The 15,552-nt window shown below is 44.9% G+C and overlaps 1 protein-coding gene across 2 annotated transcripts in view; it reads right to left on the bottom strand.

Annotated features, from left to right (window-relative positions):
- Nucleotides 1–15,552, bottom strand: part of CERS3 (ceramide synthase 3) — a 70,763-nt gene that overhangs the window by 16,310 nt on the left and 38,901 nt on the right. Inside the window, exons 8-11 of one of the 2 annotated variants that reach the window (XM_006129209.4) lie at nt 13,036–13,164; nt 11,227–11,333; nt 9,849–10,005; nt 3,697–3,744 (exon numbers count right to left, since the gene is read on the bottom strand). In XM_006129209.4, coding sequence (XP_006129271.2) covers nt 3,697–3,744; nt 9,849–10,005; nt 11,227–11,333; nt 13,036–13,164 — 441 coding nt within the window. The remainder of the gene's footprint in view (nt 1–3,696; nt 3,745–9,848; nt 10,006–11,226; nt 11,334–13,035; nt 13,165–15,552) is intronic. The other variant, XM_075896950.1, reaches the window with a different exon arrangement.

Here is a 15,552-nt window from a genome sequence, read left to right as displayed (position 1 = left end):
TTCTCCATGGTACTGAATGCCTGCCACTCCTACTGAAGTCAACTCAATACCTTTGGAAACATCAGACTAAACTGGGCTTGCTGCACTTCCTATGAAAGGTCTGTATGACTCCATATGTGACACAGCTGGTAAAACAAGGACACTGAGGGCATTCACATCCATCTTTCTGGGCTGAGGCCAGAGGACTGGTCATGGCATAGAACTCTTCTTGCAAAATATGAATGTGGTGTAATGAAACATGGAGGGTTACTTCATTCAACTGCAGATCCCCTGTCATCCATCTGCTCTGCTACTCTGGTGAACTGTTTGAACATTCATCCCTAACCCACTCTGCCATAGTCCACCCACCTATAAAATGGATATAATGATACCTAACTCAGATGTACATTCTGAAGTTGGTAGATTTTTATAGAGTGCTTTGAGCTACTCTGATGACAAGTGCTAAAGAAGTACAAAGCATTACTGGGGAAATGGTCTGAGGTAAATAGGATGAGGTTTAATAAGGACAAATGTGAAGTACTTCACGAAAGAAGGAACAGTCAGCTTCACGAATACTGAATGGGAAGCGACTGTCTAGGAAGGAGTACAGCAGAAAGGGATCTAGAGGTCATAGTGGACCACAAGCTAAATATGAGTCAATAGTGTGAGATTGTTGCAAAAAAGCAAACATGATTCTGGGATGCATTAACAGGAGTGTTGTGAGCAAGACCCAAGAAGTCATTCTCCTGCTCAACTCTGCACTGATTAGGCCTCAACTGGAGTATTGTGTCCAGTTATGGGCAGCACATTTCAAGAAAGATGTGGAGAAATTGGAGAAGTTCCAGAGAAGAGCAACAAGAATGATTAAAGGTCCAGAGAACATGACCTATGAAGGAAGACTGAAAGAATTGGTCTTGTTTAGTTTGGAAAGGAGAAGACAGAGGGGACATGATAGCAGTTTTCAGGTATCTAAAATGGTGTCACAAGGAGGAGGGAGAAAAATGGTTCTCCTTGGCCTCTGAGGATAGGACAAGCAGCAATGGGCTTAAACTGCAGCAAGGGAGGTTTAGGTTGGACATTAGGAAAAACTTCCTAACTGTCAGGGTTGTTAAATACTAGAATAAGTTGCCTAGGGAGGTTGTGAAATCTCCATCTCTGGAGATATTTAAGAGCTGGTTAGACAGACATCTATATCGGATAGTCTAGACTCGATGACCTCCTGAGGTCCCTTCCAGTTCTAGTGTTCTATGATTCGATGGTTATTAACAGAGCTGGTCAAAAATTGAAATTCCAGTGAAAAATGATTCACTATTTTGAAGTTTATTTTTTTAAACCATCTCTAATTATTAAGAGCTTCCTAAAGTGTTTCTGAAGTTAACACGTATCTGAAGCCTGTGAGCTCCTAACATACAAGTAGCAGCAGTTCAAAACTTACCCTCTTCCTGGATTTTATTCGTAGAAGGAATTCAAAATGGAGCACCTTAAAATCCAGCCCAAATCTCTTCTCCAGGCATGGCTGCTCCTAGTGGTCCTCCTCTCACAGCCTAATTTTTATGCTGTTGTCTTCAGGCTCTTGTACTACATCCATCACTGTGGTATCAAAGCACCTTCCAGGTGAGCATGAAGTGATATGACTCACATCTCTGAGGTGTTTTTCCTTCTAGAGAGCTAATCCCATCACTCCTTATAACCAAGCAGGGGAAAAAACTGCTTCAACCAGCCAGCAGAATCCCATTCATTTTCCAGCTGGTTTAACACCTGTTAGCAAGGTGGGATGTTCAGGTAAACATTAGAAGATGTTCATGCTTGTAGCAGTCTGGCAAAGCCCTCCTTGCCATAGCTGCTCTTACTACATGGATCTACAAATAGGTAACCAAGAAGCCTGTACAAGACTGAAGGCTGCACTATAAACTGAAGAGCTGTACTTCCCTCTGCAGATTTGAACAAGGAGGAACATGTCAAATTCAGAGGGAGTGCAGGCTGGCAAACAAGGGACAGGTTAAATCTATTATAGATGGGACTGTGCTGTGAAGTCCTTGACAGATGGATAAGAATCTTGCCAATGGATTTCATGGTGACAAGCAAAAATTCTGAACAAACTCCCCAGATCTGTCTTTATAAAGTTCCTGTGAAAACAAAGTCTGAAGAGGACAACTTTCAAGCCAAGTTGATGAACCTTCTGGCAACCTCTGACACCCTCTCCTCCAAAACCTTTACCATGGTGTCCTAGATGGGTGTTGTCTGCTGTGACAGATCCAGCTTGCAAGCTATTTTAAATCCAGATTAGCTTGAAAATGAAAGCTTGTCTACAGGGGATTCACACTGTAGAGTTGGTGGATGGAGGAGTACAAAGTTCCATGCTGCTTGCTTGAGTTGTTTCCTCAGGTTTTCTGCATGAGGGCTCTGAGTTATTTAAAATTCTTAGTACCCAAACAAGAATCACATGCTTTGCCCACTTTTAAAGTCAAGCAGTGGCAGACACTTCTGTTTTCATCTTTACTTTTCTTCTTACAAACTGCTGTCAGAGGCCTATAATTGCCAGGAACCTTTTGCCTGGAATTAGCTTTCACCTTTCTTCATTTCACAAATAGAGGAACAATTACAGGCTGTTCTCTTCTTTTTTGCCCTCTGCTATCCAGACATGCTGGCCTGCTATCACACATCTTTCTTTTGTCTTGGGTGCTAGCACAGTCATGAAGTGCTTACTAAAGAAGGATCTCGTGGCACTCCAGGAATGCCCTGTGCATCAGCTTAATTATTTTCTTCAAACACTACATTGGAATCTTTATCTCACACTCAGAGATTACGGCGTGGGCTTTTTGGCTGGTACCCCGTGCAAGTGAGGCTAGCCAGTCAAAAGGAGCTCTGGGTGGTAGAAACCACCTTAGAAATCTCTTCAGCCTTTATGAAGCAGCAACCTATCATGAGTCTTCAGTCAGAAAGGAGACTACACCAGCCTGCTGAAATTGTCCAGTTAGCAGCCTCTCCTGAAATTCCACCTTTGGAAAGGCCTGTCGCCCTGTCAGTCAAAGGTGAGACTAAGTCAAGAGCCAAAACTGGCACAGGGGTTGAGCAGAAATAGAGTACAGGTTGAACCTCTCTAGTCTGGAATTCTCGAGACCTGACCGGTTCCAAACCAGAAAATTTTCTGGACTATGGGAGGTCAATATTGTCTAGCACCATTACCAACACTTCCACTGCTTACTGGGCTATTAGAAGACATTTAGGGGTAAATTAGAGCTAAATAACACTGAGAGCCAGGGCCAGTGGCTGTAAATACATTTTATGGGACCATAACCCATGAAACGTGGACATCCAGCTAACTAAAATAATTCTGGATCATGGATGTTTCCGAATTAGAGAGTTCTGGACCAGAGAGGTTCAACCTGTATTAGTGTCATGGAATCATAATTTACAGTCTTGTGCATTTTAAAAAGGTGAGGGGGAAAAGTGATTTCCTTCTAGTGCAAGGGAGGGGAGCAAAAGAGAGGGTGTGAAGGAGTGAGATTTTGTAGAGTTTTCAGGTGAATCAAATGAGCTATCCCAATTAGATAATTATCTGAAACCCTGGAACAGACACCAGTTGGAAACAAGTCAGTGTATAATTATCTGGCTTAACAAGGAGATACAGTCTGATTTTAAAGGACACCAGATAAATTTCAAAGATAGATGGACCATTTCTTGATTAAGCATTCAGAGTCAATGCATGCGACTTACATTTTTGCCATCAGTTTTAGCCCAAGCAGGTGTAGGCCTCTTGAGCACCTGAAAAGCATAACTTCAGCTATAGCTAGAGCATAACTGACAATAATCCAAGTCCAAGGTATGCTACAAAAAAACTACTCTTGCAATTCGTATGTTAAAGGCAGTTTTCAAAAGAGCTATCTATAACAATAGAAACATAGCTTGTTTTTCTCCTCTGCTACAGAAAAAGTGTATTAAAGTTCTGGCTGCTGGTCCCCTAAAAAAGCTATTAACATGACAAAGTAATGCAGTTGTGGGTAGATAAGAAACCATTCTGAGCATCTAGCATGACCTCTAGCATAACACAGGCTACAGAATTTCACCAAATGGCCCCCAAATCCCGACCAATACCTTATGACTGACTTTGAGCATATCTTTAGAAAGATACCCAGGCTTTCTTCAGAGACTTCAAATGATGGAGAATCTGCCACATCCCAAGGCAAATTATTCCAAAGGTTACTTACCTTCGCTGTAAAAAAAGTCATGCTGCATTTCTAGTCTGAATTTCCCTCATTTCCTCTTCTAACCTTGGGAATTTTTTATGCCTTTATCTGCTAGATAAAGAGCCCTCAACCTATCAGAAATTTTCTCCCCATCTAGGGCCTGGTCTGTACTACAGCTGATGTTCATCTTAAAATAAGCAACTCTAGCTATGTAAATTACATAGCTGGAGTCGGTGTATTTTAAATCGCACTGTCCACATAGCGAGAGGTCAATGGGAGAAAACACTCCTGTCGGCTTCCCTTACTCCTCGTGAGGAGCAGGAGTAATGGCCTCAATGGGGGGTGCCCTCTGAGTTTGATTTAGCAGATCTTTACTAGACCTGCTAAATCAAACCCCAGAAGATGGACCATGGCATTGTCAACATGGCCTAGATACCTATAGATTGTGAAGGGGATGTGGAGTCAAACTCCTCTCGTATGATGCAGTTTGGGGAGCAGTGTGTTAGGGAGCCACGACAAGGACTGTGTGCTCAAAGGGAGGCCTGGGGGCAGTACAGACCTGGGTATCAGATGGCACAGAGCATCCTATCATTAGCAATAAGCTTTCCTGAGAAGAACACAGCCTGCACCCATTATTGTTATTTCCATAGCCATGATGAACACCACTTGGGCCTGCAATCGGTCTTAATTGTTTTTATTTTATTCCTTTTCCACCTGCAGGTAAATTTGACAATCCTGTAAGACAGGGGTGGGGAATGTTTTTTAGGTCAGGGGCCACTGACCCACAGAAAAATCAGTTGGGCACCATACACCAGTGAGAAACAGGGAGACTGGAGCACCAGCACAGGCTCCCCAATGCTGGAAGGGTGTCCCCCAGCCTTGAGGGTCAGAATCAGGCAAGCCTTACATTTCCCACACCTGCTGTAAGATGAATCCTGTGGACACACCTTGGGTCTTAACTCGACTATTTATTGTCACCGAATGGGAAAAATTGCAAATCAGAGAAAAGCAAAATCAGGAAGTAATTTCCTGTTAAAGGGAATATGAGCCTCCCTCTGACCTGGATGTCTAGCTCCCTACCGTTAGACTATAAAATAAACTTGGCCCCAAAGGAAAGGGGTCCAATTTGGAGTTGACTGTTACATGATGGAAAGCTCCCAAGAAAACTGTAGTAGATTCACATGCAAACACTGAGTATTTTCAACATGTAAAAGAAAGATCTGTTAATGACCAGCTCACCGACCTCCCCATGCCCATCTTCAGATAGCATATCAAAATGTTTCCTAAGGAAAATCAAACCGTTCTAATCTAATTTGGGCCTACGGATGCAACCCCATGCTCAGGATGGCCATAAAACTCTGAATGCCAGAAGCCAGGAAGGACATCCAGAGGTATTGCTCTCCAAAACTGCCCTGTTCTGTACACTGCCCCAAAGTTCAGGTGCTGGCTGCAAACTGAGACAGGTTACTGGGTCTCAATGGATCATTGGTCTGAGCTAATGTGGGGTTCTTATATTTAGTCTGATTTGTGCTTAATCTTCATCCAAAAGAACTTTACATTGCGATTTTCTCTGACTAAGGAAAGCGTAAACCAGGGTTGGGCAGGCCTTAGCTGTTTTGAACCTCTAGTGGAGCATGCGCGGTGCTGCCCCCGCCCGGCCCAGCAGCCCCACATGGTGCCCCCTACAGTGGGGCGCCCCAGGCGGTAGCCCGGCTGGCCCATACATTGGGCCGGCTCTGAGGTTATGGGTACGGAAAAGAGGGTCTCCTAACCAATTCAACCCAGAGAAAGTTTTCTTCTGCTGTTAGGGGGCTATCCTGGAATTTGGGAGACCTGGTTTCAGTTCTATGCTCTGCCACAGATTTCCTGTGTGACCTTGTGCAAGTCACTTTGCTGCTCTGTTCCTTAGTTTGCCGTCTGCAAAGTCAGGATAACAGCAATTTCCTAACTCAGAGCGGTGCTGTGAGAATAACTCCATGAAAGATCATGAAGTGGCTCAAACTCTGGAAATGGGGGTCATAAGGACCTACGAAAGGTAGGTAGATTCCTAGTTCCTGGAACAGAGCCCTGGGGCTGTTGACTGTGGAGCTGCTATAATTTTCACTGGGGATCCAGCCCACATAGAACTGGTCAGATCACAGAGGGCACAAAAGTGATTTAGAGACATTTTGTGCTCTAGGTATGTGGAGCACTCCTACTCTCTCCTCCCCTGCTCCCCTCCCCCCCACGAGAGTATGTCACCCTATGCAGGTGATCATCACTTACAGCTTCTTCCTGGTTCAAAAGTGACTTTGTTTTTCCATTCTAAGCTGTTGCTTTTAAAAAAGTCAGAATGGCCTGTTTTCTGAATGAATCCCCCTCATTTTGGGCGGAGACATGAAAACCTTTGCTAACACAAGGGCGACGGTTTACTAGTATGCCACTAAAATAGCAACACCTATTGGCACAGTGTATGTGTCTATTAAATATGTGTTACAAAAAGTATTAGCCCCTTCTATCAGTGGCTTCTCCTTCACCATGCTGCCTTGCAAACAGCGTTCTTTTGAAAGTTGGCTTTGCATCTTTGGGTGCCCAAGCTGATTTCACGGCCAGGTTTGCCACTGCTGTGGGAAACAGGCTCCGCATGCAAGCCAGCTGAAGTCATCCGGGCTGAAAAGGACTAGCACTGCCACCGCCACTGTAAATGTGCCATTGGACGCAGCCTTTTCACAGGGCTGGGTAAGGAATCAAAAATCCAAGGCAATAGTGCCAGCTTGATACCTTCCCGTTGCTTACGATGGCTAGTCCTGGGCAATCGTTACTTAAACTTCCATCCCTTACAAAGAGACATCAGCAGTTAAGCAGAGAGGGACTGCTTCTATTCTATGGAGAGTTTTACACCAGCCTCATCACTGTTGTCCCTGGGCACTTTCCAGAAGTGCCCTCCCATAGCACCAGCCAACAGGAAGGTGGAGCTGTGCCAAAATGGTACTTATCCAATGCAGGGAGAAGAGAGGAGATTTTAATAGAAAATGGAAAGCTGTGCTTTTTCACCCTCTTCTCCTTTTACTTCAACTCCCCCATAGAAGGAACGCATGACATACTCTGGTAGACTCACTTCCAGCTCTACTGCCTCTCCTATTACGTAAAACAGCTCTGACTTGTCATTTTCACTCAGTATTCCATTCCCGGCATCTATCATTTCATGGCTTATAAGTGATTTGATTTCTGCATCTTTCTTAATTAACATCTGCGCCTGCAGAATTCTTGAGTACAGGTTGAACCTCGCTAGTCTGGTACTCTATGATCCAGTAACATCCGTGGTCCGGCATGATTCTAGTTAGCCAGATGTCCACTTATCATCGGTGTGACCAAATTTCCCGTGGTCCCATAGAGTTTGTTTATAGCTCTCAGTCCTGGATTTCAGTGCTCTGTGCTGTTATTTAGCTCTACTTTACCCCAAATGTCTTCTAAGAGCCCAGTAAGCAGGGCAAGTGTTGGTAATGCTGCTTTACAATATCAACATCCTGTAGTTTGGCAAACTCTCTAGTTCAGCACCGGCCAGGTCCCTAGGGTGCTGGACTGTAGAGGTTCAACCTGTAGTTATTTCTAGTTAATTCATGGCATATATACACATTTTTCTTCTAAGTAAAATAATAAAGAAATCAGAATGGACTATTTCTATCCTTCTAAAATGTTCCATATCATTAACTGTGGCTACATCTAGACTGCAAACTTCTTTTGGAAGAAGTTTTTCCGGAAGAGATCTTCCAGAAAAGCTTATTTCAAAAGAGAGCATCCACCCAGCAAAAGCGCAATGAAAAAGTAATGTGATTTTTCGAAAGATAGTATCCAATCAATGTCAACACTATCTCACATTTAAGTTGTGATTAGTCTGGACGGAGTGGCTACCAGGGCACCTGTGTTATTTCCTGAAGGCCTCTTCCCTTCAAAACTCCCTCTTCTGCATCCACAGACGCCTTTTCCCGAAAAAGCTTTTTTCTCGTAGAATGAGATTTACCACCGTTGGAAAAACCTCTCTGTTCTTTCAAAAGAACTCAATGGCAGCGTGGAGGCAAGTATTGTTTTTCTGGAAAAACGGCCATTTTTCTGGAAAAATACTGCAGTGTAGACGCACTCTGTTTGAGATAGTAAGGCTGTTGGCCCTTTGAAGTTACATAATTTGGGACCTCAAGAAAATCATTAGTGTCAATAGAACAGCCTAGCCTTAGGGTGTGTCTAGACTACAGAGTTTTGTCGACAAAAGTTCACTTTTGTCGACAAAACTCTACCTGCGTCCATACTACCACTGAGTTCTGTCGACATAATGTCGACATAACTTAGCAGTTTTGTCGACGCTGGTAAACCTCATTTTACGAGGCATAACGCCTTCTGTCGACAGAATTTCTGTCGACAGAAGGTGTTATTGCATGTAAACTGTCCTTTGCGTCTACACTACCATGTCGACAAAGCAGCTTGCTTTGTCGACAGAACTCAATGTAGTCTAAATGCTCTTTGTCGACAGAAGTTTTGTCGACAGTATCTGTCGACAAAACTTCTGTCGACAGAAGCCTGTAGTCTAGACGTACCCTTAATGGGTAGAATGGCAAACATTTCTTCAGAGATCCTTTTTCCTAGCACTGCTTTTCTTCCTACTTAGGCGATAGTGAAAAGATTGCCGTTTGCTACAGCAGCTGCAGGCCCAGTATTAGGCATGGCTCCTCACGAAGTGGTCTTTGCTGTCTGTTTCACACAGGAGCCCTGCATTATTAGGGGAACTACTTTATAGCCTTAAAATGGTGCATTGTTTTTCTGTTGGGGTGCTGCTGACAGGTGAATTTTGCTTATTATGAGCTCTGTAAAACTTTTTTTATCTCATAAGTAACAGCATTCTAAGTACTCTGACTGGTGTAAGATTACGAGCTTCAATGGAACTATGCCAGTTTAAGACCTGGCAATTAATCGTGATCTGGTTATAAAAGGCAGCCTTTACTAAGGACCATCTCTAGTAAGTCATGTTGTGTCTTATATCAACCAGTTTAGCCGTGCAATTTCCACATGTTTGTCCAACCTTCTGTCAAGCGCACTTCCACAAGGCAAATTAGTCTGGTTGGTCTCTTGGGTGTTGCAAAGACAAGGATTTACTGTGTCATGATATAAAGCAGTATCTGTTTTTATTTTCTAATATTCAAGATTATAATAGGTAAGGATAGCAGATGTAGGGACTGGAGCTCAGAGCTAGACACACTTGTGGAACTTTGGTTGCAAGTTTTCTTATTTTTCTTGAGACAGCACTGAAAGATTTTATTTCTCTCATTTTTTTAAAAGGTTGACCTGCTCATTTTCATAAGCCAGCTAAAAAAATTCTTACATTAGGTGCCACATTTTCAAAAAAGCTTTGCTTTGGGGGCAGATTTTCAAGAAAGTTTAGCTCCCATGTAAGCAGCAAATAAGGGACCAGATTTCCAAAAGTGCTCTGGTTATGTGGAACTGAGTTCTTATAAAAATCTGGCCATGGATATCACAGTGAGAGCTGGTGGATGTTGTGCAACTTTTGAAAATCTTTCCCTTATTTAGATGCCTGCTTGAAAATCTGGCCCTCCTGGTGAAGGAAAAAGTAAGAATCTGTGTGTAAATCTACCAAAGATACAGTTCAGTGTCTGGGATTTCTCACAGCTTTCTACAGAAGCTTCAAGTACTTACCTTTAGGAAAATAAATTTATTCAAAATTTTGAGAACAAAATAGCCCCAGTATAGATGGAGTCCTTGCAGAATTAAAAGTGGCACGTTGTAGATGAAATACGCTATAACCATTGTGGAGGAATAATATGAACACAGATATAATGTACCACGTAAAATCCTGAAAAATAAAGAGAATTGTTACAAAACAAGGAATCCATTGTGCGTGCCTGAGCTATTGGTTAATATAATCACTTTACTATTAACTCAAAATATTTAAATCTCCACACACAAAATATTCAATAACAAATCTTGGCTCTACTGGAATGCACCGTATACTATTAAAGTAGTCTTCCAAAGCTAAGCATTTTGAGAGTGGCATGAAAATGGGTTTAATATGGTTTAAAAATTCCATGATCTCTGAACAGGAAAGTGTATGCAGAAGACACATATTGCTGTTCAAAAGATTTTCTCCACCATTTTCAATGGTAATTCCCACCGATCTCTAGGCCCAATCCTGAAATCCTTTCTAGTGAAAACCAGAAAGAATTTAGTATTTGTCTCTTTGTTAATGAATTCATGTGCTTATTTTGTCTTGAGCCTCATCTTCTATTTCATAGCTAGGTTTTTTGTTTTTCTTTTATACTCTTCAGTTGCTTCCCTTACTCTTTCCAAACTTAAGAGTGATGACACAAGACTCCATAAAGCAAAATGCCTGCTGGAGACTGCTTGTGCAATTAAAAGGACAAAAAAGACAAAAGCTGGGGGCATTTTGGAAATACAGAGACTGACAAAGAATTAAGAAAGGGTTGGGCAATCAATATGCAAGCATATTATTAATATAACCAGCAGTGGGGTCAACAGACTGACCAGGCCCCAGACCAAGCAGGAGGGGGGACAGCTCTGCACCCAGGAAGGGGTGGTGCTTGGGGCAGAAGGGGTGGGGCTGGAATTAATCTCCCTCAGCACAGCCTGGAGAGCGCTGTGTAGGGCTCTAATGGCAATTTAAAGGGCCTGGAGTCCAGCCACTGCCACTGTACCGGTGGTGGCAAGTGGGAACCCTGGGCCCTTTTGAATTGCTGGCCCCCCGAGGCAGTTGCTCCTTTTGCCCTCCTCCTCCGTTGGCAACCCTGTAGCCATCTTGTGTCCCTGAAAAAATCCACTGTCGCAAACTCAAGCTACGATGCACATCTTAAGAATTTTAATGAGCCAAGATTAGGTACTGTCCCCATTGTATTTATCATTTAATGGCTGCTATTTTGACCTCTGAAAATGAATTATAAAGATGTTCTCCTGAAGCCATAACCCAGCCAGGTCCTTTTCCTTCCCGTCCAAACCTTACCCAACCTCCATCTGAAAAGAAAATGAGCGAGGACGTGTGACTGAACCAAATGGTACTTACCAAAAAGGGAAAAGGACAATCCGTGTGATGAAGAACACAACAGAGAAGATGACGAAGAGAACATTGCAGGTTTTTTCCCATCGAGCGTAATTAAACATTTTGGCTGACTAAAATTGAACAAAAACCAACCAGACATGTTCAGAGACAGTCACAGGTTCCTATGTAAGTTCTGATCAATAAGGGTTTAGATTAAAGAGACTTCCCATCCCTTGTAACAAATAAAGCAACCGTTTTAATGTTATGTGATAAAACAATAACCAAACATTGCAAAGAACAGGTCTCTGTGCCTAAGGCCTTGCAGCAACTCTCTAGTTAGAACATTAAGTTAGTTGCAAGACCTTCCATTCCCAAGGTTTGCACCAGATTTAAAGGGGCCGCAGTCAGGGAGGAGAGGGGAGAGACAGGCCCTGCTACACACTCAGGAACAGCCCCTTATTTAGCCATCAGTGGCTAGCAATCAGCACTGTGGCACCAGAGCTGGCCAATGAGGGAGGAGAGAGATGTCCCAGAGCCTAGTGATTTACAACGGCCCAGGGTTCCTGGACACTGCTTCCATTACCACGGCAACAGCAGGCCTTTTAAATCACCACTGGAGCCCTGGGCTGTACTGAAGAGCTCGCTGCGGAAAGCTAGCCACCAACCCTGCCCCTTCATCTAAGGGTGAATCCCTTTCGGGTCCAAGACTCACCCCCCCCCCACACACCGTGCCAAGGGTCCAGCGAAGTTTGTCAGCTACCTTGGATAAGGGCATGCTGATGTGTCTCCCTCAGTGCCTGATGCACAGAAGATATGTTCCAGATTGGCTCTTTAATTCACACTCTAGAGCTTATGCTTTCAGTGCTGGAAGCCTCTGGTTCAATCTAGTGTAGTGGCCAAAGCTGGGTCTCCCACTGATTGAATTAATCGAGGTTTGTCTCATTCATGAAGCCTCAGCTAGCCTTTGTCTACACCATGGATTCCCAAACTGGGGGGCGTGAAGAAATTCCAGGGGGGGCACGAGCCCTTCCCTCCTCAATTCCCCCCCTCCCCGCCCAAGTTGTGCTGCTATTTTTGTTTTTTGGCCCCAGTCAGTTCCTTTTCTTTCTTTCTTTTTTTTTGCTCAACAAGTTTTGCTGCCGGGGGGGGGGAGATGAGGGTTTCTCAAAAATCAAAAAGGGGGCATGATGCCAAAAAGTTTGGGAACCACTGATCTACACCTAACCAGTGCAGGCACCCCAATTATTGGCCTGAGATAACTGAATCAGGGCTCCCAAGGGCGGACACAGCTTCCTGGCCCATCCTCTGCTCTTAGTAACACACGTGTAAATCTAGAGTAACTCCACAATGAAAGCACCACTATGTGCTGGCTCTGCTGCAAAGGGGCAAGTTTCACCTAGTGGAACTCAATAGACATGCCACACACAGAGAGCACTAAGGGTCAGCCCACAGGGGTAAATGCCTAAGAAGTTAAGTGAATCTGGATAACATTACAGATGCTAATCCAGACCAAACCTCTTGAGATTTACCCATCACTACAAACTACCCAAAGTTTGACCTATTTTGTTTCAGTCTAATTGCAAAAGAAGACCAATCAAAGGCACACAGTTGAAATTTTAGCCCCAGTTTTACACTACGGGATTTCTCTTCCTGTCTGTTTTCAACTGCCCAAAGTTATTCAATGACAAGGGATCAGACTAGATGATCTAATGGTCCCCTGGGCCTTAAAAATCTATGAAAACATTTCTTACTGAGGTTGAAAAGGGGGGAAAGAGTGACAAAAAACCTGCCACTGAACAAAACCTGAACAGTAAAATTAAATGCCAGGTTTACCTCGAGCCAGAAGTCTGCAGCATCGTGTACAATCATCACTAAGGATCCAATACGAACGTAATTGCTGCACCAAGAACAGGCCAACAAAACAATGGCCGCCACATGGTGAACGACGTGGGCCATAAAGTCCTACAAATGAAATAAATCACAACACTTAAAAGCAGAACACTTTTCAAATCAGACATTTAAAACATGACGTGGCACAGCAGTGCTTGCAGCCAAACGAGAGGGTGCATTGGAAAAAGAACGGTTACTTACCTGTAACTGTTGTTCTTCGAGATGTGTTGCTTATGTCCATTCGAAGTAGGTGTGCGCGCCGCGTGCACCACGTCTTCCGGAGCGTTTTCCCTAGCGGTACCCGTAGCGCCAGCGGGGCGCCCCCTGGAGTGGCGCCGCCATGGCGGAGCATAAGTACCCGTGCCGGCGCTGCCCCACCTCAGTTCCTTCTTGCCAGATACTCCGACGAAGGGGAGGTAGTGTGGGAGTCGAATGGACATGAGCAACACATCTTGAAGAACAACAGTTACAGGTAAGTAACAATTCTTTTCTTCTTCGAGTGGTTGCTCATGTCCATTCGAAGTAGGTGACTACCAAGCTAACCCCATGGAGGAGGGGTCGGAGCAGTCATACCAGCAAAGTCATGAAGAGAAGTGAACAATAAAACTGATTTATTTGAACAATCCAACACTTATAAAGCACATATTTAGAACAATGGCAACAGGACATTATTAACCTATTTACAGTATCGACTCGAGGACTGCAGAACCCACACCTGCATCCTCCCTAGCTTGCAGAGATAGCACGTAATGCGCTGTAAACGTGTGGAGGGAAGACCACGTGGCTGCCCTGCAAATTTCTGTTATTGGAACCTGGGCACCAAAAGCCACCGAGGACGCCTGCGCCCTGGTAGAGTGTGCCTTCACCCTGGGTGAGGTTTTACCAGCCAGTTGATAACACTCTGCTTTACATTGCACCACCCATCTTGATAACCTTTGCGTAGAAATAGGTGAACCTTTCCTCTTATCCCCAAACGCAACGAACAATTGTTGGGATTTACGGAAGGGATTGGTTCGGTCAATATAGAATGCCAGTGCTCGCTTGGCATCCAGGGAGTGTAGTACGCGCTCCTTAGGGGAGGCGTCGGGTTTAGGGAAGAACACCGGTAGATAAATCTCCTGTGACAGGTGAAAAGGTGAAACCACCTTCGGGAGGAAGGCCGGATGAGGCTGTAGCCTTACGTTATCGTGCGAAAAAACAAGGTAGGGTGGTTCTATAGTTAGCGCCCTTAGCTCTGATACCCTTCTAGCAGACGTAATGGCTACTATGAAAGCAACCTTCAATGAAAGGTGCTTCAATGAACATGTAGCCAATGGCTCGAAAGGAGGGGATATAAGCCTGTGTAGGACCAGGTTGAGGTTCCAGGCAGGGTGCGGAGCCCTCACCGAGGGGTACAATTTCTCCAAACCAGTAAGAAACCTTTTAACCACCTGGTTAGAAAAAAAGAGAGGCTCCTGCCATACCAACATGGAAGGCGGAGAGAGATGCCACATGGACTTTGATAGAAGAAAAGGACAGGCCACTAGATCGGAGTTGAAAGAGATAGTCGAGAATAGTTGGAATAGGGGCCGAGGATGGCTGTACTCCTCTCCAGGACGCCCAAGACGAGAAGCGCTGCCACTTGGCAACGTACGACCGTCTAGTAGAGGGCTTCCTGCTGCTAAGGAGCACCATCTGTACTTGTTGGGAACATTCCCTTTCCGGTTGGTTCAACCATGGATAAACCAGGCCGTTAGGTGAAGAGACCGGAGATCCGGGTGAACCATTATCCCCCCATCCCAAGGTTGAGTTAGCAGGTCCCGAACTGGAGGGAGTGCTATAGGGTCTTGGGTCAGCATGTCCACCAGGATGGGGAACCAGAACTGTCTGGGCCACCTGGGGGCTATGAGGATGATTGAGGACCGAAAAGTTCTCGCTCTGATCAATACCCTGGAAATTAGGGGAAACGGGGGAAAAGCATAGAGAACGCCCTTTGGCCACGTGGTCGTTAGGACGTCGCCCCTGGAGAATTTCCCCAGCCCCAGCAAGGAACAGTAGTTCCTGCACTTGGCATTGCGTGCCGAAGCGAACAGGTCTAGGAGGGGATAGCCCCACCTGTGGAAAACCTGCCTGAGGACAGAGTCCTTGAGCGACCACTCGTGGGCTCCAAAGGATCTGCTCAGTGTGTCTGCTAGCAGGTTTTTGCACCCGGGGAGGTACTCCGCCTGAGGCGTGATATTGTGGGTGACACACAGGTGCCAGAGACGCAGGGCCTCCTTGCAGAGGGGTGGCGAACATGTCCCACCCTGCTTGTTGAGGTAGAAAACCGCTGCAGTGTTGTCCATACGCACCAGGATCGAGCGGTGGGAGAGCCTCGGCAGGAATGCTTCTCAGGCCCTCCTCACCGCCCGCAATTCCTGGACGTTGATGTGCAGGGTCCGTTTGGAAAGGGACCAGAGGCCCTGAGTTCTGTGGCACCCA

The sequence above is a fragment of the Pelodiscus sinensis genome, chromosome 14 (assembly GCF_049634645.1).
Source record: "Pelodiscus sinensis isolate JC-2024 chromosome 14, ASM4963464v1, whole genome shotgun sequence".
Taxonomy (NCBI): domain Eukaryota; kingdom Metazoa; phylum Chordata; order Testudines; family Trionychidae; genus Pelodiscus; species Pelodiscus sinensis.
This window is presented reverse-complemented; position numbering and strand designations above follow the sequence as displayed.